General features: G+C 40.7%; 1 protein-coding gene across 2 annotated transcripts in view; it reads left to right on the forward strand.

Annotated features, from left to right (window-relative positions):
- The window catches only part of RAD54B (RAD54 homolog B), a 97,942-nt gene that overhangs the window by 70,275 nt on the left and 3,735 nt on the right, over positions 1-23,932 (forward strand). For both annotated transcript variants that reach the window (XM_058668790.1, XM_058668791.1), the window contains exons 10-13: positions 13,479-13,769; positions 17,104-17,279; positions 21,739-22,000; positions 23,733-23,799. In XM_058668790.1, the coding sequence (XP_058524773.1) occupies positions 13,479-13,769; positions 17,104-17,279; positions 21,739-22,000; positions 23,733-23,799 (796 nt within the window). The remainder of the gene's footprint in view (positions 1-13,478; positions 13,770-17,103; positions 17,280-21,738; positions 22,001-23,732; positions 23,800-23,932) is intronic.

Genomic DNA, 23,932 nt, shown 5'->3' on the forward strand with positions numbered 1-23,932 from the left:
TTTACCTATTTTTTTTCTTTTTTTTTTAAGGTTTATTTATTTTTACTGGAAAGGTAGAGATACAGGTAGGAAAATCTTCCCTCCGATGGTTCACTCCCCAAGTGGCTGCAATGGTTGGAGCTCAGCCAATCCAAAACCAAGAGTCAGGAGCTTCTTCTGGGTCTCCCATGCAAGTGCAGGGTCCCAAAGCTTTGGACCATCCTGAACTGCCTTCCCAGGCCACAAGCAGGGAGCTGGATGGAAAGCGGGGTTGCCGGGATTAGAAGTGGTGCCTATATGGGATCCCGGAACATTCAGGGCGAGGACTTTAGCTGCTAGGATATGGAGCAGGGCTCTGGGCTTTATCTTTTTTCTTTCGTTTTTTTTTTTTTAATTGTTTAAAATTGCTTTAGCTATTTGGAATGTCTGGTATTTTCATGTGAGTTTTAGCATGAGTTTATACATGTGAGAAGAATGTTGATATTTTGATTGTGTTTGCACTGAATCTGCAAATTGCTTTGGTCAATATATATACATTTTGATTATATTAATTCTTTCAGTCCACAAACAGGAAAGATTTTTCCTTTTTTTCTACATCTTGTATTTCTTTCTTTAATGTTTTATAACTTTCATTGCCTAAATCTTTTATATTCTTAAATTTATTAAAAAGTCTTAGACTTTTTTGTAGCTATTGTGAATGGGACTTATAAAATTTTTCTTAGCCATGACATTGTTTGTATATAAAAAGGCTATTGATATTTGTGTGTTGATTCTGTATAATCTGCTTCTTTCCAGACTCATAAGTTCCAATAGTCTTAGTGGAGTCTTTTTTTTTTTATTAATTACATTGCATAATGTGACACAGTTTCATAGGCTCTGGGATTCCCCCCACCTCTCCCCAAACCCTCCCCCCATGGTGGATTCCTCCACCTTGTTGTAGTATTACAGTTCAAATTCAGTCAAGAGTCTTTCATTGCAAGCATATACTATGTATAGAGTCCAGCATCTTATTGTGCAGACAAATTCAACGGCTTCTTGGGGAAACCATCTCTGGTCTGAAGGCAGAGCTGGCAGAATATCATCCAGATCAATTAAAAGCCACAACACAAAAGCAACAACAATTTACAACATTATGGAATTAATTGACATGGTATTGAGTAATCAATATGTTAGAAAAAAATGCAAGTTCTTAACCACATCCTGTGACTACTTCATTGACATTTCAATTTAGTTTATATACAGTCAGCTTCTGTACACCTTAAAATGGCTATAGGGTACTATTCAGCTGTCTCATGTCTATTTTCGTTTTAGTATTTAGCAGTTTATAGTGTTGAAGCATAATTTTACTGAACCAGGCAAATTTTAGGATAGTCTAAACTGGCTTATAACGGTAACAAGGCATATATCAACAGTTGAAGTGCAGAACAGTTTTAGGAGGGGTGTGCAGAGAAATCTTCAATACCTTAGTGAGAAGTAACTAATCTTTGTGTCCTACCTAGTAAGGTGTGTGTGTCCACGCTGACCGTTTCCTGTCTGGTTCCCAGCTTTCCGTGTTCTCTATTCTAATTTGTGTGTGTGTGTGTGTGTGTGTGTGTGTGTGTGTATGTGTGTTTTGGGGTGGTGGGCTCCGGAGCGACCCTGATGGTCATTGCAAGACAGGGTGATGATCCAAAGTTGGAACTAAGTAAGAACCAGAGAAAGCTCCTCTCGCTAGTCCCGAAGGAAGCTTACTGTTCTGTTTCTGCAGACTGCTCAGGGCTGCTGGCTGTTGCTCTGATGACCTTGGATCCTGCAAGGAAGGATTTTGGCTTTTTCCATCCCATGTGGTAGATCCAAACGGGGCTGGGTGACCTCAAAGTTCTTGGCCTCCGAAGGCACTCCAATTTCCCGTGGTCTCCTTGGCAGTTGGGATGTAGTCCTTGGTGCCCATACTGATAGTCCTTGGTGAGGATCCGGGAGTCTCCAGGATTGGGATACAAGCTGCTTCCTGTCAACCTGCTCCACTCTGGGGACTCCCGTGCTCTGTGCACATGACCTCCTGTTAAGAGGTTGTCAGGATCGCTCTTGATTCCCCCTATGTCTTTGTAGTGTTACTGTTGTCTAATACTGATTCGAGTTTGTTGTCTATGGGTTACCTGTTATGTTCCTGATAGGCTATATTTCACTTGTTCCTCCCTCCTACTAAGGGGGTGGAAGATTTCTCTGCTCTACCACCCCCTTTCCGAGTAGCTTAGGGTCTTAAGAGTATATTGGGTTTTATAATTCTTTGATGTAGATCATGAGCAGTCTGACTCACATTGGCTGTACGTTCATTGGTTGCACCACAATATCTTATTGCATGAGCTACAGGCTGTTTGGTGTTGGAATAATATTACAGTTTACATGTACTATTTTTCATATTGACATCATTTCATCTTAAGTAAGGCAAACATGTGGTATCTAACCTTTTGGGATTGGCTGATTTCCCTTAGCATAATGGATTCCAGATGGGCCCATTTGGCCACAAAAAACTGCACTTCGTTTTGTTTTGTTTTGTTTTGTTTTTTAAATAGCTGAGTAGTATTCCATGGAGTAGATGAACCATAGCTTTCTTATCCAGTCTTCTGTTGGTGGGCATTTTGGTTGCTTCCAGGTTTTTGCAATTATTGATTGTGCTGCTATGAACATAGGGGTGCATGTTGGTTTCTCGTGTAACAGGTGTTTTGGATATATTCCTAAGAGTGCTATTGCTGGATCATATGGTATGCAGATTTTGAGTTGTTTGAGCATTCTCCATACTGATTTCCATAGAGGCTGTACTAATCTGCAGCCCCACCAACAGTGGAGTAGGGTTCCCTTTTCCCCACATCCTCGCCAGCAAGTGTTGTTGGTGTATTTTTGTATGTGAACCATCCTTACTGGCATTAGGTGGTACCTCATTGATGTTTTAATTTGGATTTCCCTTATTGCCAGGGAACTTGAGCATTTTTTCATGTGTTTATTTGCCATTTGGGTTTGTTCCTTTGTGAAATGTCTGCCCATTTCCTGTGCCCATTTCTTGAGTGGCTTGTTTGTTTTGGTGTTTTGGTTGCTCTGGAGTTCGTTGTATATTCTGGAGATTAGCCCTCTATCACCTATGTAGTGCACAAAGATCTTCTCCCATTCTGTGGGTTGCTTTTTTACTTTGTTGATTGTTTCCTTTGCAGTACAGAAACTTCTTAGTTTGGTGTAGTCTCATTTGTTTATTTTGGGCTTGATTGCTATTGCTTTTCATGTTTTGTTTTTTTTTTTTTTTTTCCAGAAAGTTAGGGCCTACTCCTAGATCTTGCAGGGTGTTTCCAACATTTTCTTCCAAAAGTTTGAAGGTTTCTGGATATAGGTTTAGGTCTTTTGTCCATTTAGATTTGATCTTAGTGTATGGTGAGAGATGTGGGTCTATCTTTTTGTTTCTGCAGTCTATCAACCAGTTGTCCCAACAGCTTTTATTGAAGAGACCTTCCTAAATGCCTGGATTGTTGTCTATCTTTTTGTCAAAGATTATTTGGTTGTATCTGTGTGGGTTCCCTTCTGTTGTTTCTATTCTGCTCCATTGATCCTCCTCTCTATCTTTGTGCCAGAACCAAGCTGTTTTGATAACCACTGCCCTATAGTATGTCCAGAGATCCGGGACTGTGATTCCCCCTGTTAACTTCCTATTCTTCAGGATGGTTCTAGCTATTCATGGTTTTTTGTGGTTTCCAGATGAGCCTTTGGATCATTGTTTCCAGTTTTGTGAAGAATGTTTTGGGTACTTTGATTGGGATTGCGTTGAATGTATATATTGCTTTTGGTAGTATGGACATTTTGACGATATTGATTTTACCTATCCAGGAGCATGGGATGTTACTCCATCTTTTGAGGTCTTGCTCAATTTCTTTTTAAAGTATTTTGTAGTTTTCTTCAAAGAGGTCTCCTTCATTTTTGGTTAGGTTTATTCCTAGATACTTCATACTCTTCTCTGTTTTTTTTTTTTTTTTTAAAGATTTATTATTATTGGAAAGCCGGATATACAGAGAGGAGGAGAGACAGAGAGGAAGATCTTCCATCTGATGTTTCACTCCCCAAGTGAGCCGCAACGGGCCGGTGCATGCCGATCTGAAGCCGGGAACCAGGAACCTCTTCTGGGTCTCTCAAGTGGGTGCAGTGTCCCAAAGCTTTGGGTCGTCCTCAGCTGCTTTCCCAGGCCACAAGCAGGGAGCTGGATGGGAAGTGGAGCTGCCGGGATTACAACCAGCGCCCATATGGGATCCCGGTGCTTTCAAGGCGAGGACTTTAGCCGCTAGGCCACGCCGCCGGGCCCCTCTTCTCTGTTATTTTGAATGGTACCTTGCTGGTTCGATCTTTTTCCATCTTGGGGCTGTTTGCATACACTATGGCTGTTGATTTCTGTTTATTAATTTTGTAGCCTGTCACTCTACCATACTCTCGTATAATTTCTAGCAGTCTCTGAATTGAGTCTCTTAGTTCTTCTATATAAAGGTTCATGCCATCTGCGAATAGTGAAAGCTTGACTTCCTCATTTCCCATTTGTATTCCTCTGATTTCTTTTTCTTGTCTTATGGCCCCTGTGAGTACCTCTAGGACTATGTTGAATAGCAGTGGTGATAGCGGTCATCCTTGACTTATGTTAGATCTCATTGGGAATGGATCCAGCTTTTCTTCATTCAGTATGATGCTGGCGTTGGGTTTTTCATATATTGCTTTGATTATGTTGTGGATTGTTCCTCCTATGCCTACCTTGGTTAGGGTTTTTAACATAATGTGGTGTTGGATTTTGTCGAAAGCTTTTTCCACATCTATTGATACTATTATATGATTTTTGTTCTTCAGTTTTTGGATGTGGTGTGTCAGATTTTTGGATTTCCGTCTGTTGAACCCTCCCTGCATTCCTGGGATTAATCCTACTTGGTCAGGATGAATGATCTGTCCAATGTTTTTTTGAATTCTATTGGCTAGGATTTTGTTGAGAATCTTAGCATCAGTGTTCATCAGGGAGATTGGTCTGTAGTTTTCCTTCTCTGTTAATTCTCTATCCGGTTTTGGGATTAAAGTGATATTGGCTTCATAGAATGAGTTTGGAAGGGTTGCTTCCTTTTGTATTGTTTTGAAGAGTTTGTAGAGGATTGGGGTTAGTTATAAGTTTGTTCAGGTCTTTTGTTGCCTCTGGGCTAAGTTTTGGTAGGTGGTGGGAGTCTAAGAACTTTTCCATTTCTTGGTGGTCTTCTGATATGTTGGAGTACAGTTCTTTGTAGTAATTTCTAATTATTTTCTTAATGGTTGTAGTGTTTGTTGTTATGTTACCTTCTTCATCTTTGATGCTGCTAATTCTCGTTTTCCCTTGTTTTTTCTTTGTCAGTCGGGTCATGGGTTGTGTATTTTATTTATCTTCTCAAGAAACCAGCTTTTTGATTGGTTGATTTTGTGTATAGTTTTTTTTTTTTTTTTTTGATTTCTATTTGGTTTAACTCCTGCCTTGTTTTGATAATTTCTTGTGTCCTATTGTTTGTGGGGTCATTTTGCTGCTGTTTTTCCAATTCATGGAGATGTGTGCTTAATTCCTGTATTTGATGCCTTTCTTGGGCCTTGACATGAGCACCGATTGCAATGAGCTTGTCACGTAACACTGCTTTGGTGATGTCCCACAAGTTTTGGAATGTTTATCTGAGTTTTCATTGTTTCCATAAATTTTTTGATCTTGTCTTTAATTTATTCTCTAACCCATTGTTCGTTTAGTAGCATATTGTTCAACCTCCTAGACTTTACGTATTTTCTAGGGCATTTTGAATTGCTGATTTTCAGTTTCATTCCATGGTGGTCTGAGAAGGTACATGGTATGACTGATTTTTTTGAAGTTAGTTAGACTTGCTTTGTGACCTATCATGGACTATCCTGGAGGAGGTGCCATGCACTGCTGAAAAAAATGTATAATCTGACGCCTTAGGATGAAAGGTTCTATATGTGTCTACTCCGTCCTGTTGTTCTACTGTTTGTGTGAGCTCTGTAGCTTCTCTGTTGAGCTTTTGTCTCATTGATCTATCTATTGGTGTTAATGGGGTGTTCAGTTCTCCCATGATTATTGTATGTTCATCTATATCCCCCTTTAAGTTTATAAGTAATTGCTTCACGTAGGTGGGTGCATCTGAGTTTGGGGCATAGATGTTAAGGATGGTAATCACTTCCTGATAGACCATTTCTTTCAACAATATAAAATGTCCTTCTGTGTTTTTTTGATGTTTGTCACGTTGAAGTCTATATCATCTGAAATTAGGATAGCTACACCAGCCTTTTTTTCTTGTCCATTGGCATGAAATATCTTTTTCCATAACTTCACTTTCAGTTTCTTAGCATCCTTTCTGGTTAGATGCAACAAATATTTGGGTCTTGTTTGTTGATTCAATCTGTTAATCTATGTCTTTTGACTGATGAATTTAGGCCATTTGTGTTAAGAGTTAATATTGAGAGACTGTGATTTTGTCCTGCCATGTGTGCGTGCTTTTGTGGGTGTTCGTATCTGATTGTCTTTTCTTGCGTGGACTTTAGTGGGACGGTCTTCACATTTGCTATCCTTGCTAATGGTTTGCTTCCTTTTTCTCTGGGATTAGCGCATTTCTAAGGCGATTTTGTAGGGCTGGTTTTTTGTTAGCATATTCTAGTTTCTCCTTGCTATGGAAGTATCTAATTTCATTCTCGAATACAAATGAGATTTTTGCTTGGCATATTATTCTTGGTTGACAGTTGTTCTGTTTCATGATTTGAAAGGCTTTATTCCATTCCCTTCTTGCTTCAAGCGTCTGTTCTAAGAAGTCAGCGGTGATCCTGATGGGCCTGCCTCTAAATGTAAGCTTGTTTGTGCTTCATGCTTGTCTCAGAATTCTTTCTTTGTATTCGTTGGAGGGGAGGTTGAGTATCACATGTCTGGGTGAGGATCTCTTGAGGTCAAATCTGTGGGGGGGTTCTCTGACCTTCCTGGTTTTGTGCTGGATTCATGTTCCAAGTGTTTTGGAAGTTCTCTTGTATAATTTCATCGAGCACCGGTTCTATACCTGTCTCTCTTTCCACTCCTCCTGGAAGGCCTATAATTCTGATATTTGACTTCTTGATGTTTTCGTTCATTTCTTGCATGGCCTTATTGGCCTTGTTCAAATGTTTTGCCAGTTGAGTAATAATCTGCCTGTTTTCATTTTGGGAATCTTCCAATTCGGTGATCCTGTATTCTGCTGCATTAATTCTGTTGGACAGGCTCTCAACTCTGTGCTTCAGATCAAGGATCTCATTTTTGACTAATTTTGTTTCTGTGATCATGTGGTTTTTGAATTCCTTAAGTTCCTCCCATCGTTTTTCATTGTCTCTGAATAGTTTCATAATTATTTTTCTGAACTCCTTGTCTGATAGGTCGTCAATTTCTTCATCTGTAATCTTTGCGATTGACCAGGCCTTTTGGTGACTTTTTGGGGTGGCACTGGCTCCTTGCTCTGACTCATTTATTTTCCTGTGACCCCTCCACATTTCTGTGATATAAGGTATTGCTGGCTTCACACCCTTGACCTCTGCTGCCACCTAGTGGGTGACCTGAGGTCTTGATGACCTAATTTTTTTTTTCTTTGTGGCATCTGGGTCCCCCTACCCCTACTTCTTCAGGCTGCGATCTTGTGGGCTCTTTAAAACAGGGCGATATTATGGTAGCTTTTGGGTCTCCCTTTTGTGGGGTTCTTGTGGCCCTGGGATTGGCACTGCCCAGTGCTGGGAAGTTCCAGTTCCCAGGATCACCCAGGCTCTTTAGTTTTTTTTTTTTAATTTTATTTTATTGTTGTTGACAATCTTTACATAGTTAATTGCGTTTTAAAAAAAAAAAGGTTCAGGGGGATAGGGAAGTGGGTAATACTATTATGTCCATATTGTTTCCATCATGTGTCTGAGGTAAAGGGGGATATTGAGGGTGAAGCCCCACCCGGTTTCCTGCCCACCCCAAGTCCCGGATGTGGGGCATGCTCTGAGATATTTGCTCGAGTGGTGTTAATAGTTCTCCAGTTATGAATCGCTGCCATTTTCATTCGATGAGGTCGTCCACTGATTGATATGGTCCATCATAAAGTCTCCGTTTGCCCCATATTTCGCTGCCAACATATAGCCGAGATGAATGATTGACCTGTTCTGTCTTCTGTCTTTTCTTGGTTAGAGTTCTGAGTCCAGCAGTTTGATTGGGGAGATCTCCAAAGAAACCTTGAGGTATTCCCAGACCAGATTCTTGTATGTTCTAGCAAGCACAGTGCCCGGCACAGTCCATCACCCCAAGCAGCTGGTGGTTGCAATTGCTGTGTTGGTTCTGTTTTCGGTCCCGAGTTGCACTGGAACAATGGGTGTTGCAGTCCAGTCTGGTTCTGCCCAGCACATACTCGGCCCTTACATCAACCAGTGGGAGCTGCAGCCTAGTCGGGGCGACCCACAATAACCCCCACCAGGCCCGCCCCCTACCCTGGTTTGCCAGTATGTGTAGCAGTAGACCAGTCTGTCCCCCATCCCATTTGGCTCTTGTACTTTGTTTGGGCTTGCTCGCAGCATCAGCTGGCAGAAGCTGGCACTGGGGACTAATTCTGTCAAGTCAAATCACAGAACCACCTAAAGAGTGTATAAACCAGGACTGAGAGAGACCTGGGAGGGAAAAAGTGGGTTCCCCCTTTTTGGGTTACTACTCCCACAGGAGGGCATGAAAACTAGGACAGGGGCTGGGGTGGCTAGACAGAGAGGCACTCAACAACATCTGTGAGGGCTGGATGGTTGAGTTGGTTAGATGGAACTAAGCTTTAATACCCATTGACAAGTACAAGAGCCAGATGGGATGGGGGACACCCAGGCTCTTTGTTTCTGTGCCTCGTCGCCCTCTCCAGCCCGTCTGCCCAGATCCAAGTCTGCTGTGAATTGCTCAGTTCAGGCACCTTTCACTGGGTTTTGTTCCCGAGATCAGTTCAGGCACCCTACACTTGAGTATTGTTTCCGAATTCAGTTTGGGCACCCTTCTCCGCATTTTGTTCCCGAGAACCGCCTGCCCCTCGCTTCCTGCTAAGGCCGGGCACTTCCCTGTGTTAGTGACTTCCCTGTGTTAGTGACTCCCCGAATTTTGTTCACCAAATTTTGCTCAAGTCTCCGTGGCTGGGGGCACCTTCCTTGTCCTTCTCAGGATGCTGATCCCAGTTGTTCGCGTAGTTTTGCTGCTGTGTGCTGCCTTTCTCAGTCGTGGTGGCACTGGGGAATTTCCCAGTGTTCCCCGCGGTTCTTTTAGTGTCCGGCTTGCTTCAGACTGCTCCCGTCCCTAACTTTTAGGACCCTCGGTCACATCGGTCTAACTCCGTCGGCCATCTTCACTCCTCCCAATGAACCTAGTGGAGGCTCTTGATTCTCCTCTGTTTAGAATCATTTCATCTGCCAACAGGGATGACTTGACTTCCTGCTTTCTAATTTATATCCCTTTGATTTCTTTTTCAAGCCTGATGGTTCTCACTAAACTTCCAGAACTATATCGAATAGAAGTGGCAGAAATGGACATCCTTGTCGGGCTCCATATCTTGATGAAAATGTGTCCAACTTTTCCCTCATTCAATTTGATGCTGGCCAGCAGTTTGTCTTATATTGCCAAGATTGTGTTGAGGAATATTCCATTTATACCTAATTTCATTAAAGTTTTTCTTTTTTTATCAGGGAAAGATATTTTATTTTCTCAAATACTTTCCCTACATCATGATTTTTGTTTCTAACTTTGTTAAAGTGATGTATCATAGTTGTTGATTTGTGTGTGTTGAATGATGCCTGCATACTTCTTTCTCTGGTTGTGAAATTAAGGTAATACTGGCTTCATTAAAGCAGTTTGGAAGAATTGTTTTGAATAGTTTGAGAATAATTCAAAGTAGTTCTTTAAAAGTTTGGTAGAATTTAACAATGAAGCCATCCAGTTCTGGGCTTTTCTTTTTTGAGAAGGTCTTTAATACTGATTCAATTTCTGTGTTAGTTTTTGGTCTATTCAGATATACTTTGTATTCATGACTCCATTTTGGGGATTGTATGTGTTGAGTAATCCATTCCTTTAGTCTAGATTTTCCATTTGGTTGGCATACAGCTGTTTGTAGTCATTCCAGATAATTATTTTTATTTCTCTGATATCTTGTAACATTTTATTTTTCTTCTGTGATTTTATTAATTTTGATCTGTTTTTTTTCTTTCCCTTTCCCCCCTTCCTTTTGGGCCAATGATGTATCAATCTTGCTTATTATTACTATTTTTTTTCCAAAAACTGGCTCTTCAGTTCATTGGTTTTTTGGGGGCGGTAACTTTTCTGGTTTCAGTTTTGTGCATTTCTTCTCCAATTTTAGTTACTTCTTTCCTCTTACTGATTTGGGGTTTGGTTTTTTTCCTTCTTTTTCTAGGTCCTTGACTTACATTGTTAGAACATTTATCTGATGCCCTTCCAATTTCGTGGTGTAGTAATTGCCATGAACTTTTGTTTTAACACTGCTTTTGGTGTATCTTGTTTTAATATGTTGTATGTCATCTTCATTCATTTCCAATAATTTTTAAATTTCTCTTTTGATTCCTTCATAGACACAGATTCCTACAGGAGCATATTGTTCAGTGTCTATGTGTTTGCGTATTTCTAGAATTTTTAAATTGTTAATTTCCAGTTTTATTTTATTGTGGTCAGAAAAGATACATGGTATGATTTTAATTGTTTTGAATTTTGTTTGCCTTTTTTAATGGCCTAACATTAGGCCTATCTTATAGAAAGTTCTGTGTACTGATGAAAATATTTCAATATCATGTATTCTACACCTGTGGGTTGAAATGTTATGTAGCTATCAGGTTCATTTGGTCCCTAGTGTAAATTAGTTCTGCTATTTCTTGGTTGATTTTCTATACAGTTGATCTGTCTATTGATGGAAATATTATTACACTGGGGTTTGTGTCTCCATTTAGGTCCATTAACATTTGTTTTCTATAGTTAGGTGCCCTGTCATTGGGTGTGTATACATACACCATCATCCACATCTTCCTGTTGAATTAATCCCTTAATCATTACATAATGTTCTTTGTCCATTTTAACTATATTTGTGCTAAATTCTGTTTTGTATGACTTTAGCATAAATAAACATGCTGGATTTTGCTTTCCATTTGTATGGAATAGCTTTTTCCATCCTTTTACTTTGTGTGTGTTGTGTCTTTGTTGGTAAAATGTGTTATTATTTTTTTTTAACAAAAGAACAGCATGTTTAGAAGATCATCTCTTAGTTGAATATTAATTTAGAAAAAGTTAAACTAATATAGTGAGCTCTCTTTTTCCCACAGTCCTTCATCTTTTCCTGTATTAGGAAAATGATATCCTCCTCTGTCTAAAATTCATAAACACATCACAAAAATTGTAAATAAGAATAAATGTGTAAAATGTTCATTCTTATGTATATTCAAAACAGGAAACCAAAATAGCCACGCAGTAACTTTTGTACATTCTTTTTTTTTTTTTTTTTTAAGATTTATTCATTTTATTACAGCCAGATATACACAGAGGAGGAGAGACAGAGAGGAAGATCTTCCGTCCGATGATTCACTCCCCAAGTGAGCCGCAACGGGCCGGTGCGCGCCGATCCGATGCCGGGAACCTGGAACCTCTTCCGGGTCTCCCACGCGGGTGCAGTGTCCCAAAGCATTGGGCCGTCCTCGACTGCTTTCCCAGGCCACAAGTAGGGAGCTGGATGGGAAGTGGAGCTGCCGGGATTAGAACCGGCGCCCATATGGGATCCTGGGGCTTTCAAGGCGAGGACTTTAGCCGCTAGACCACGCCGCCGGGCCCACTTTTGTACATTCTTTTTGGTGTTATGGTTGGTTGAATTGGCACAGTAAAAGCAGGCATGTGAATATTATCTCATGTATGTTCTGATGTACCTTGGAACAGAGGAAAGTCTGAGAATATATATTAGAGACTTTAGCATTCTTTATTAAAGACTTTAGCATTCTTGTGTCCTGGCAATAATGCTTCTAGAACTATACTGTGAAGAAATAACAATGAATTTTGACTTTTTGTTGTTGTTTTAAAGATTTATTGAAGTTAGGGTTACTCAAAGATAGGAAGAGACAGAGACCAAAATTGTCAGTGGCTTACATAGAAACAAGTAACTACCTATGGAATTTATATTAAGCCTCATTGTCAAATTCTTTATTCAAAAGATTCTTCGAAGGCAAACATTAGCAGGCAGCTGGGGGCTGGCTCAGTCCATCACCGCATCAGCCTACCTACACATTGTTGGTTGCAATTACTGGGTCAGTTCTGTCTCCGGTCTCAGCTCTTATACAAACCAGCTCCTTGCTAATGATTTGTTATTATTATATTTTTGAAAGGTCAAGACAGATGGAGAGAGATCTTTCTTTTTTTTTAAGATTTATTTATTTTATTACAAAGTCAGATATACAGAGAGGAGGAGAGACAGAGAGGAAGATCTTCCATCTCATGTTTCACTCCTCAAATGAGCCGCAACGGCCGGTGCGCGCCGGTCCAAAGCTGGGAACCAGGAACCTCTTCCGGGTCTCCCACACGGGTGCAGGGTCCCAATGCATTGGGCCGTCCTCGACTGCTTTCCCAGGCCACAAGCAGGGAGCTGGATGGGAAGTGGAGCTGCCGGGATTAGAACCGGTGCCCATATGGGATCCCAGTGCGTTCAAGGCGAGGACTTTAGCTACTAGGCCACGCTGTCGGGCCCCAAGAAATCTTTCATTTACTGGTTCATTCTCCAAATGTCCACACCAGCTGGGCTGGACAAGGCCAAAGCAGGAGCGTGGAACTCAATTTGAGTGTCTGTGGGTGAGAGGGACTCTAGCCCTGGAGCTGTCTTCTGCTGTCTTCTAGAGTGCTCCTTGGCCAGATCCAAAGTAGAATCACTGAGACCCACACTAATCTTTCTGATGTGGGCATGCGAGTGTCCAAAGTGTGACCTAACCGCTTCACTGTGTGGCTGCTCCTATTTCATGGATAACTGTTTTGAAAGAATCAGTAGTATATAATGCTTTTAATTTCTTCTAGGCTTAATTTTAGGGTCAATAACTTATCAGAACATTTGCTTCAGAAAATTTGCTTGATGGTTTTTAACTCATGATGTTAAGACTATGTACCATTACAGTAGTCACATACAAGCTTACTTTTAGAACAATGTGATTGGCACACTAGTGATTTCTGATATTTGTCCATGGTGCCAGCAGTTAAACAAGGAAAAGTCATGACACTGTAGCTTCCTACAATTAAATATTCTTCCTCTAATTAAAATGAACATTTTAGAAATCATGATTTTTTCCCATGCCCATACCTGTATTTCATACCTCCTATTAGAAATAAATCTAGTGACAAGCAATCAACAATAGGTTTCACATTATACAATCCTTAACATTCCTATTCATTGTAGCTGTTTTTGTTTGTAGTGCTTTTATTTAAGTCTGTTATTTTTCTGTAGGAAGAAAAGGAGTTAGGAGAGAGAAGAGCAGCTGAACTTACTTGCCTCACTGGACTCTTTGTTCTTAGAAGAACTCAGGAAATTATAAATAAATATCTTCCACCTAAAATAGAGAATGTAGTCTTTTGTCGACCAGGAGCACTGCAAGTTGAGCTTTATCGGAAGCTGTTGAATTCTCAGGCTGTCAGGTTCTGTCTTCAAGGATTGTCGGAGAATAGTCCTCATCTGTTATGTATAGGAGCGCTTAAAAAGCTGTGCAATCACCCTTCGCTTTTGTTCAACTCTGCAAAGGTGAGTAAGCGTGTGAAACTGCGCCCAGGATATGAGATGATGTTTCTGTGGTGTGGGAATCCAAAAGGGAAGATGGTGCTGATCTGATACTGCATTTTGGGCTTTCGTAAAGCTCTGTGGCCCGTCACGTATGGCTCTACTGTCAGCCTGCTGAGGCCTCCTGGTCTGCAGCCACAGTCATAGAACCGAACTGGGATAAGCCAGGCTGAAGACACAACCTTCCAGGTTTGTGCTCCATGCCCTTTAATGCTTTGATTTGGTTTCCCTTTCTGTTTGTATGTTAATAGAGTCCTTGAGGTTTTTTTTTTATTTTTTCTAAGAAACAACAAAATTTTTCATTAACGTTTCATTGTTTTCTCCTCATCAAAGTGATGTTTCATTGTTACATGGAATTCCAAAGACTCCAAACATTTCAAAGAGGAAAATACAAATTATCTTAATAATCACATACCAAATACTGTGTGCTTTTTAGTGTTAGTTTATTCTTTCTAAAACTGTAAGGAATAGGTACTATTATTACCATCTTTATCTTTTGGCTAGGAAGTATGGTTCAGTGTGATCTTTTTAAAAAAATTTATTTTTGATAATGTTTACCTAGTTGAGAAGGATGAATACCCATGTGGACCGCTGATTAGGGTGGGAAGGGTTGAGCAATAGGGGAAGGTGGGTGAGACCATTGTTTCCAATTTTTCGTTTTCTTGTTCCTGTGTCTGGGGGGAAATGGGAGAAGCTGCACCCAGCGTCGTCACTGCATTAGTACCCCGGGGGTGCGGACAGCCACTAGATGTCATCCCAGGATCCCCCATGAGGAGCAGGCTCTGAAGATTCTGCTCAAGTGGTTTCAGTAGTTCTGAAATGCTATTGATTTAGTTCCTGCAAGGATGAGGAAGTCCTTCTACAGTCCATTTCCTGACATACATTGCCCAGATCCTTGCTGTCATCGCTTGGCTGGGAGAGTTGTCTAATTTGTTCTGCCCTGCATGGTACCAGGCATCTTGTGCAGGCCTCAATGAACTGGTTGCCATGTCCTGCCTTGTGAGTCTCGGCATGCTATTCACTGTTCCATCTTCAGCAGCTGAGGAGGTCCATTCTGACACTTGCAATTCATGGTCAGATCACAGATCTGCGATCCTCCCCATAGTTGGTGTTCTGAGTTTAGTGGTTTAGTTGAAGGGGTCCTCAAAGAAATCTCATCTGAGGTGACCCCAGATCTGACTCCTCTGTGTGCCAGCCAGTAAGGGGTCTGGGTCAGGCAGTTGCCCACATCAGCCCCTCCGCCACACACACATGTGGGTACAGTTGTTGGGTTAGTTCTGTCTCTAGCCCCATCTCTTTTTAAAAAAAGAAAAAAATTGTGAGCCCTTTAATTTCTTCTTTTATTTCCCCCTTAGAATTACCATCTTTTTTGTTGTTAAGATTTATTTTCTGTCTGAAAAAGATACAGAGACACACTCAGAGAGAGAGAGAGAGAGAGAAAGAGAGAGAGAGAAATCTCCCATCTTCTAATCCACTCCCCAGATTGCCACAGAGGCTAGAGTTGACTGGTCCAAAGCTGGCTGTGTGGTCTCTGATGACCTCTTCAAGTTTAGGCATTTTAGCAGAAAAATCCAGAAGCAGTCACCAACCATCTATCTCCCCTATGTGTTCCAGTTATTTAAATATCTTAAGATTCTACCTTTTTTAAAAAATATATATATATATTTTAATTTGAAAGGCAGAATTACAGTGAGAAGAAGAGAAGGCGATATCTACCTAATGTCTCACTCCTGGGATGGCCTCAGTGGCCAGAGCTGAGCCATTCCTTATCCAGGAACAACTTCTGGATCTCCCATGTGGGTACAGGACTCAGGCAGTTGGCCATCCTGCCACTACTTTCCCAGGCCATTAGCAGGGAGCTGGATTGGAAGTGGAACAGGTGGAATATGAACTGGTGCCCGTATAGGATGCCAGTGCTGCAGGCAGAGGATTAGGCTATTACTACTTCAAGATACTGACTCTGATTCTAGGTATTTTTTAAAGCATATTTATTTATGTATTTGAAGGGCAGAAGTAGACAGGTAGAGAAATACATTCCATGCACCTGATTACTCCCCAAATGATAACAGTGACTGGTGCTGGGCAAGAGCAGAGCCAGGAACTGCATCTGGGTCTCCCACATAGGCGGTAGGGGACCAGGCACAGGTGAATTAGCAGGGAGTTGGATTAGAAGTGAAGCAGTCAGGTCTTGAACCTGCGTTCAAATGGGATTCCAGCATTTCATGTGGCAGCTCAACATGCTGTGCCGCAATACTGTCTCTGGCTTCCAAGTGACAATCCAGCAACTTTATCTAAATATCGTTGTATTTGGCAGTAAGCCAAATTAAAATTAGTTCTCTATACCTAGTATCTTGTACCATGGGCTTCACTATCTTAAAGTATGTCATGTATTATTATAAAAACGTACTACACACCTGAAAAATTACAGAAGTACACTTAAGTCCATAGTTAACTGATCAACTAAATAAGGTTAAAGGTAAAAGGTGAAGACTCAGTGGAAACTGTACAAACCCTGATTTGTGTTTGATCCTCATGTATTGATAGGATTGGGATAATTTGGCAGAAACACGAGAAGGCATTTCCAGTAGGGATTGTAGGTGGAACAGTTTCAAAAATAAATCTGGTACATATGGGAAAGAGTGAGAAACCTGCCAGTCTTAAAAATTTGGCCCAAAAAACCATCTACATTTACATCTGTGATCTTCATTTATATGTCTTTCGATCAGCAAGACAGCTTTGGAGGGTGCATTTCAGAGGTCTGATAATCACTTTGAAATAAAATCATCCTAAATAAATACTAGTAACAAACAGAAGTAAGAATGGATTTCTGTTACTTTAGTCGTGAAGTGCCCTTCTTACAGAGGAAACCATTAAGACCATTACACTTGTTTTTGAGTATCACCTGGAAGATGCTGTGTGAAACCCCCAAATCAAGAGAGAGAGTGAAGAAGAGAAGAGGTGCCCATAATGGCTGAGTTAGGGTTTTGGAGAGGACTGGATTTGTATTGCTACTTGCCCTGTATTTCTTTTGTCTTGTTTTTCTCAACCTATAGTGTGTTCCTCCCTACTGCCGTCCCATCAAGTTACACGTGAGAACTAGCACTGGCATTGTGAGCTTGCATTAGAACTGCTTTGTTATGATGAGTGGGATGCGTGTTACCTTTATTTTCTTAAAAATGACCGAATCATAGCCTGTAATGATTAGCATAACAGCTTGGACTTGTAGCATTTTTTCCACTGTTAGTTAAAAAAGTAATAATAAACATGAACAAATGTTAACAATCATTATTTTGAATAGGAAAAAGAATATAGCTCATCTTGCAGTGAAAATGAAGAAAGAAGTTTGTACAGAGGCTTGCTAACTGTGTTCCCTGCTGATTATAACCCTCTGTTGTTTGCTGAGGAGGAGTCGGGAAAGCTGCAGGTTCTGTGCAAGCTCTTAGCAGTTATCCATGAACTTCGGCCCACGGAGAAGTAAGACATTGACTTAACTGCTTGTAAACACCCATAGAATTTTAGCCTGCACTGTTTCCTTATTTCCCATCTCTCCCTTTTAAGTTAGAAAACACGAGAAATAAGTTATTTTTTTCTTAGGGGCATGGTCATATATCCCATTTTATAAACTTATTAACAATATGTCAAATTTTATTTATGAAAAACCAAGTAACATATATATATATTTTTAAAAAGATCCTTGGCAATAGCTGTTTGAGATTTTGGTTTCCATATGCCAAAGCCTATGCAAAGGCAGGTAAGGGGGTAGATGTGGTACAGTGGCCTTGAGACACCTGCATTCCTTATCTAAGTGTCTGGGATCGAGTTCCACCTCTGCGATCTGATCTAGCTTCCTGCTGATGTTTCTGGGAGATAGTAAATCATGGCTCAGGTATTTAAGTCCCTGCCACACATGGCGGGGAGAGACCTGGATGGAATTCCTGGATCTTGGGTTCAACCCAGCCCAGCCCAGCCAGAGCTGTTGTGGCCATTTTGGGAGTGAGCCAGTGGTGGGAGGAAGGAAGATCTGTCTGCTTCCCTACCTCACTTCCTCTTTCACTTAAACTCTCATTTCTTTCTTCCTTTATAAACATTACAAAACAATAATAATAAAATGAGCTGCCACCTGAAATCTGGCTTTTTCTTGATTGGGCATTTTCATGGTTTCAATAGATCTGTGACTGGTTCCAGAGAACCTGTAGCATGTTTGTATTTACTGATTATGTGGGACAAAAGAACGTGAGCTCTCTTTTCCGTCATTTGCTGACATCATGTGTCTAGTCTGTTCTTAATAATATGTGATGACTCCTTGTGACTAAAGAGGTTTTATCATTCTCACTCCTATCACTATCATGCTTCCAAGATAGTTACATCACAACTTGCTTCAACAACCATTTAATACTTTCATTAATGTGACTCAGTTGTTCGTGATTGAGCCTGTTCACTGTGATTACATTTCCTTTCTTGAATACTCCCTTCTGCCAATCAGAGCTAACCAAGTTTTTATCCTTTCTTTTTTTTTATTTTTAGCAAGTTGTTTATGGAACCATTGTACTATGCCTCAATTTCAATATCCTTCATATCTTACATATTGTGTCTAGGGCTCTGACTTCACCTGAAGGCTCTGCAATAGATTGACATAATAAGGTCTATTCTAATTACAAAATGCCAGGAAAAATGTTTGCACAAAGCGAAGGTTGTGTTTGTGGACTTCCACTAATTGAAGGAACCTTGTTCCACATTTATTTCTTCTGTTATTTTCTACCACAGAGCTTTAAAATAGCAGCTATGATTTTATGCACATAAACCAACAGATTTAAAGTGGGAACTGTAAGATTCATAGAAGGATTAGAGGTTGGGAAATCATTTTCAGGCTCTCAGAGCAAGAAAACTGTATCAAGAATGCAGGATAGCAAAGAGCAGGATCCACAATCTATCACATGTTGCCAAAAACTCCATCTGTTTCTTTTTTTTAAAATTAATTACATTGCATTATGTGACACAGTTTTATAGGCACTGGGATTCCCCCCACCCCTCCCTAAACCCTCCCCCCGTGGTGGATTCCTCCACCTTGTTGCATAACCACAGTTCAAATTCAGTTGAGATTCTTTCATTGCAAGCATATACCAAGCATGAAGTCCAGCATCTTATTGTCCAGATAAGTTCATTGGCTTGTTGGGGAGACCATCTCTGGTCTGAAGGTAGAGCCGGCAGAATATCATCCTGATCAATTAAAAGCCCTTACATAACATCAACAACAATTTATAATGTTATGGAATTAATTGATGTAGTATTGAGTAACCAACATGCTAAAAAAAATGTGCAAGTTCTTTGCCACATCCTGTGACTCCTTCGTTGACATTTCAATTTTAGTTTATACACGACGGGGTTCTATACACTTTAAAATGGCTATAGAGTACTATTCAGCTGTCTCGTGTCTATTTACGTTATAGTATTTAGCATTATATAACGTTAAAGCATAATTTTGCTGAACTTGGCTGGTTTTTTTTTTTTCGGGTAGTGTAGACTGGCTTATAGCTAACAAGACATATATCAACAATTGAGGTGGTTTTTTCTTTTTTAAAACAGTTCCAAAAGTCTTCCTGTGACCTTCAGTAAGTTTTCAATACAATTTTCATATTAGTCTCTCAGTTTCCTTTGCATTGTTTTTCTTCTCTGCTACAGTTTGAACTGACTGTTCTTTAATCTTGATACATCGTTGCCTTGTTGTGTCTTGATCCACCCCCAATTCTCTTTCTTTTCATTTATGTTGGATCTCTTATTTCCTGGCTTCCCATTTGCTATAGCACATCTTACAGCACTTTCCTAAGAAGGGAGAAGGTAGAAGATAACGCTTTTTGAATTCTTAAATGTCTGAAACTGTCTTTATTCTGTTTCAGCACTTTGAGTTGTGAGGGCAGTACTTTACCTATGTTGTAAGGAAAATGGGGATCTGCTACACTGAACAATGTCTGACTGCAGAAAAAGGTTCTAGAAATAGGTAATATCCCAGACCACAGACAACTGAAAATCTACTCCTACCCCACCTACAGGTTATGTGCAAAGCCAGAGAGAAGGAAGTGACACACAAAAGTCACCTGATTGGCTGAATGTAGTATTTGCCATATAAGGTTCTGTGTTTTGGGCAGGCTTTTAGTCTCTGGCAGGAAATTGAGCTACTGTGATCAGCTAAGACACAGTGGCTTGCTTACAAGGGTGTATTCTTTGGTTAGGGTGGGATTTGTATACACATCAGTTAGGTGGTGCTTTTTTACGAACAGGGGCTACATTACTTTGCATAAACTGTTCTAAAATGGAGGCTTTTTAGGCCAAATTTATTTTGGTTGAAATCATGTCTTCTAGCTTTTAAAATTGCTTTAGAGGACCTTACTGGCTAAAGTCTTTGCCTTGCACGCACTGGGATTCCATATGGGTGCCTGTTCGTGTCCCGGCTGTTTCACTTCCCTTACAGCTCCCTGCCTGTGGCCTGGGAAAGCAGCAGAGAACAGCCCAAAGCCTTGAGACCCTGTATCCACATGGGAGATCTGGAAGAAGCTCCTGGCTCCTGACTTCGGATCAGTGCAGCTCTGGCCATTGCGGCCACGTGAGGAGTGAACTAGCAGATGGAAGAATGTTTCTCTCTGTCTTGTCTTCTCTCTGTTTATCTACCTTTCAAATAAAAATAAATACATCTTTTTAAATGTTGCTTTTAAGTATGATGCTTTTTAGATTACTGTTGCTTTGCACATAACTTACCTCCCCCTGCCATGAATGCTTTAGCATTGTTTCTTCATTCCTCATACCATGAATTGCAATTATCAATGTGCCATCATGAGTCATTACTTTATTCAGTGTAGATGTTTTAAATTCTATATCCCATGTCTGGAAAATATTTCTTCTCAGTCTTAAAATGCTTTCCCACTTTTTTTTTCTTTGCATTTTTATCATTCAGACACTAAAGCTCAAAAATTGGTGCTGTAATCCTTTTTTCTGTCTTGTTAGTCATTACTTTTTCTTTTTGTTTCTTGGAAGCTTGCTTGTTACTGTCCTTCAGCTCTCCTGTTAAGGCTTAGTTTGAACACTGTCATACATTTCTGAATTACTTTCCTTGTTCTTGACTTACCCTTTTTTAAAAATTGCATGCTCTTCTTGTGAATGTGATCTCTGAAGTTGGTGGGTTTTTTTCTCTTTAAGTTTTCTTCTATTCCTCCCATTGTTCTGTATCATTCAGATTCCATTTTTCTTGTTTGTTTTGGTTTGTCCTCTTCATGTTGGAGGCTCCTCCCAACCAACTGGTGGTTCTAGTGTTTGCATTTAAGATCGAGGTAGAAAGCCTCACAGGCATTATCCTGTTTTTTTTTTTTTTAAAGATTTTATTATTATTATTGGAAAGCCGAATATACAGAAAGGAGAGACAGAGAGGAAGATCTTCTATCCGATGTTTCACTCCCCAAGTGAGCCGCAACGGGCCGGTATGCGCCAATCCGATGCCGGGACCAGGAACCTCCTCCGGGTCTCCCACGCGGGTGCAGGGTCCCCAAGCCTTGGGCGGTCCTTGACTGCTTTCCCAGGCCACAAGCAGGGAGCTGGATGGGAAGTGGAGCTGCCGGAATTAGAACCTGCACCCACATGGGATCCCGGTGCGCTCAAGGCGAGGACTTTAGCCGCTAGGCCACGCCGCCGGGCCCTATCCTGTTTGTTTTATGATGATGACTTCAGAGAGATGAAAAAGAAGGGTCTTTACTCCATTATCTTCAAAGTGGAAGCTGAGATACTGACTTTAAAATAAATGTAAACACATGCCTGTGTTTTAATTGTATAGGGACATTGCTGCAAGTCCAGTAACTATCAGTGATAATATTATAATGCTGTTTTTCAACTAAAAAAATGAGTATTATCTTTATATTGCATGTAATGAATCTTTCTTTTCAATTGACAGGGTGGTGTTGGTATCCAACTATACTCAGACCTTGGATATTTTACAAGAAGTATGCAAGCGTCATGGATATGCTCACACAAGACTTGATGGACAGACGCCCATCTCTCAAAGGCAGCATATTGTTGATGGCTTTAATAGTAAATACTCTTCTGATTTTATTTTTTTGTTAAGTTCGAAAGCTGGTGGTGTAGGACTAAATCTCATTGGAGGATCTCACTTAATTCTCTATGACATTGATTGGAATCCAGCCACTGATATCCAGGTAAAAATATTTGTGCACAAAATAGACATTATTGAATGACTGGAAATAAGATATTTTCAGGAGATATTCAGATGAAGTATGATGCCTGAGTGCAAGGAGCCATCTTCTTTCTTTTTTTTTTTAAGACATCTATTTATTTTAATTAGAAAGGCAGATCTGCAGAAAAAAGGAGAGACAGAGAGATCTTCCATCTACTGGTTCACTCCCCCAGTGGCCGCAATGGCTGGAGCTGAGCTGATCTTTATTCAGGAGCCAGGAGCTTCTTTTGGGTCTCCCCTGTAGGTACAGAGTCCCAAGGCCTTGGGTCATCACCCTACTTTCTTCCCAGGCCATCATTAGGGAACTGGAAGGGAAGTTGGGCAGCTAGGATGCAAAGTGGTGCCCACATGGGATCTGGTACATTCAAAGCATGGACTTTAGCCACTGGGCTAATGCTCTGGCCCTGGAGCCATTTTCTATAAGGCACTCTGCCAACTACTTCCCATCTTTAACTCTTCACACCTACCCTCTAAGGATGATGTTGGTAGCCCATTCTACTGATGAAGAAATGGGTGATTGTGCTGAGATTGCGGTTTATAAGAGGCAGAGCCAGGATTCACACCCAAACCTGTGTGTCTGTAGGTTCTTATTCATTCCACAGTTGGGCCTTTGGGATGCTTGTGTCCCTCAAGGAAGAAAAGTGCTGTGGATGCTGTGATCAGTGTGTGTGCTTTAACAAGTTTATAAAACTAACTTACTTAGGAAAATACTTAATTACAAGCTTTTGCTTTTCTTCGTAGTACCATCCATCTTCATTGGGAACATCTCAGCTGGTGTTTGTATTACGGGATCCTAAGATACTAGAATTTATAAGCCCATGAAGAGTAGCTTTTCTCACAGTTACTGTAGTAAAGGGTCCTAAAATCATTAAAGGAAAAGTGTGATAGGGCAGAGTCTAGGGAAGACCAATCACAAGTTTTCTGCTATCCTTTCCCAGTAAAGTTGAATGGACAGCACATGTTTCTGCAAGCATCAGTGGGTAACAACATATACATAATATTGGTAGCTGGAAAAGTTTCCCTGAGCCTTGGTGTTAAATTTTTATGGTGAGTCCTGTAAGCATGGTGTAGTTGCATGACCGATCTTAGTCTCCCAACTACCATTGTGGCCCAGGACCCTAACCTGTGTCACACTGTTAACATCTATTATTGTCTATGATTCAAGGCTTCAGGTCAGCAAAAACACTCATGATCAGCAGGATGTTCCAAGGGCTTAGTTATCTCATAGGAGTGACTTGGAGGCCAGACTTTTATTGTTGGAATATGCAGGGTTTGAATATCAATCCTTTACTGCACAGTGTTATGATAAATCCTAAAGCCTCAGGGGTGTGCTTAGAGCCTAAGCTGACTGCAGGTACTCTGTCTAGGAGCTTCTCAGGCCAGTGGACTGGGAATGAGGCTTCCCTGCCCATGCTTCACTTGGTGCTTTGCATCTATGTTGTTGAGATTTGCTGCCCCATTTTTTAATCAAGGTGTACCTTCTCACTGTCGCATAGCACTCCTCCATGAGGCGTTATTAGCACCTTGTGATCCACTAGAAAAATAATGGAAAGTAAGATATTCCTCTGGTTGCCTAGCCCTTGTTTTCTGAACTTATGTGTCAGATCTAGAATTCGTGATGTTAATATATATTTCTGACGTGGAAAGGGAAATTAACTTGTACTGTACTTGAGAATCTTTTGTCTCTTCTCCAGGCCATGTCTAGAGTTTGGCGAGACGGTCAGAAACATCCTGTGCACATTTACCGACTCCTGACCACAGGTAAAGCCCCTTCTCTGTGGCCAGAGATATACAGCCTTGGAAGGATTGCCGTTATTTTTCATTAAGGTGTGCTTTAATGTCAGGAATATGTTATCATCTTGTGAAGTTGATGCCAATAAGTATGTTTTACCTT

Source organism: Ochotona princeps, chromosome 9 (genome assembly GCF_030435755.1).
Source record: "Ochotona princeps isolate mOchPri1 chromosome 9, mOchPri1.hap1, whole genome shotgun sequence".
NCBI classification, from domain to species: Eukaryota; Metazoa; Chordata; class Mammalia; order Lagomorpha; family Ochotonidae; genus Ochotona; species Ochotona princeps.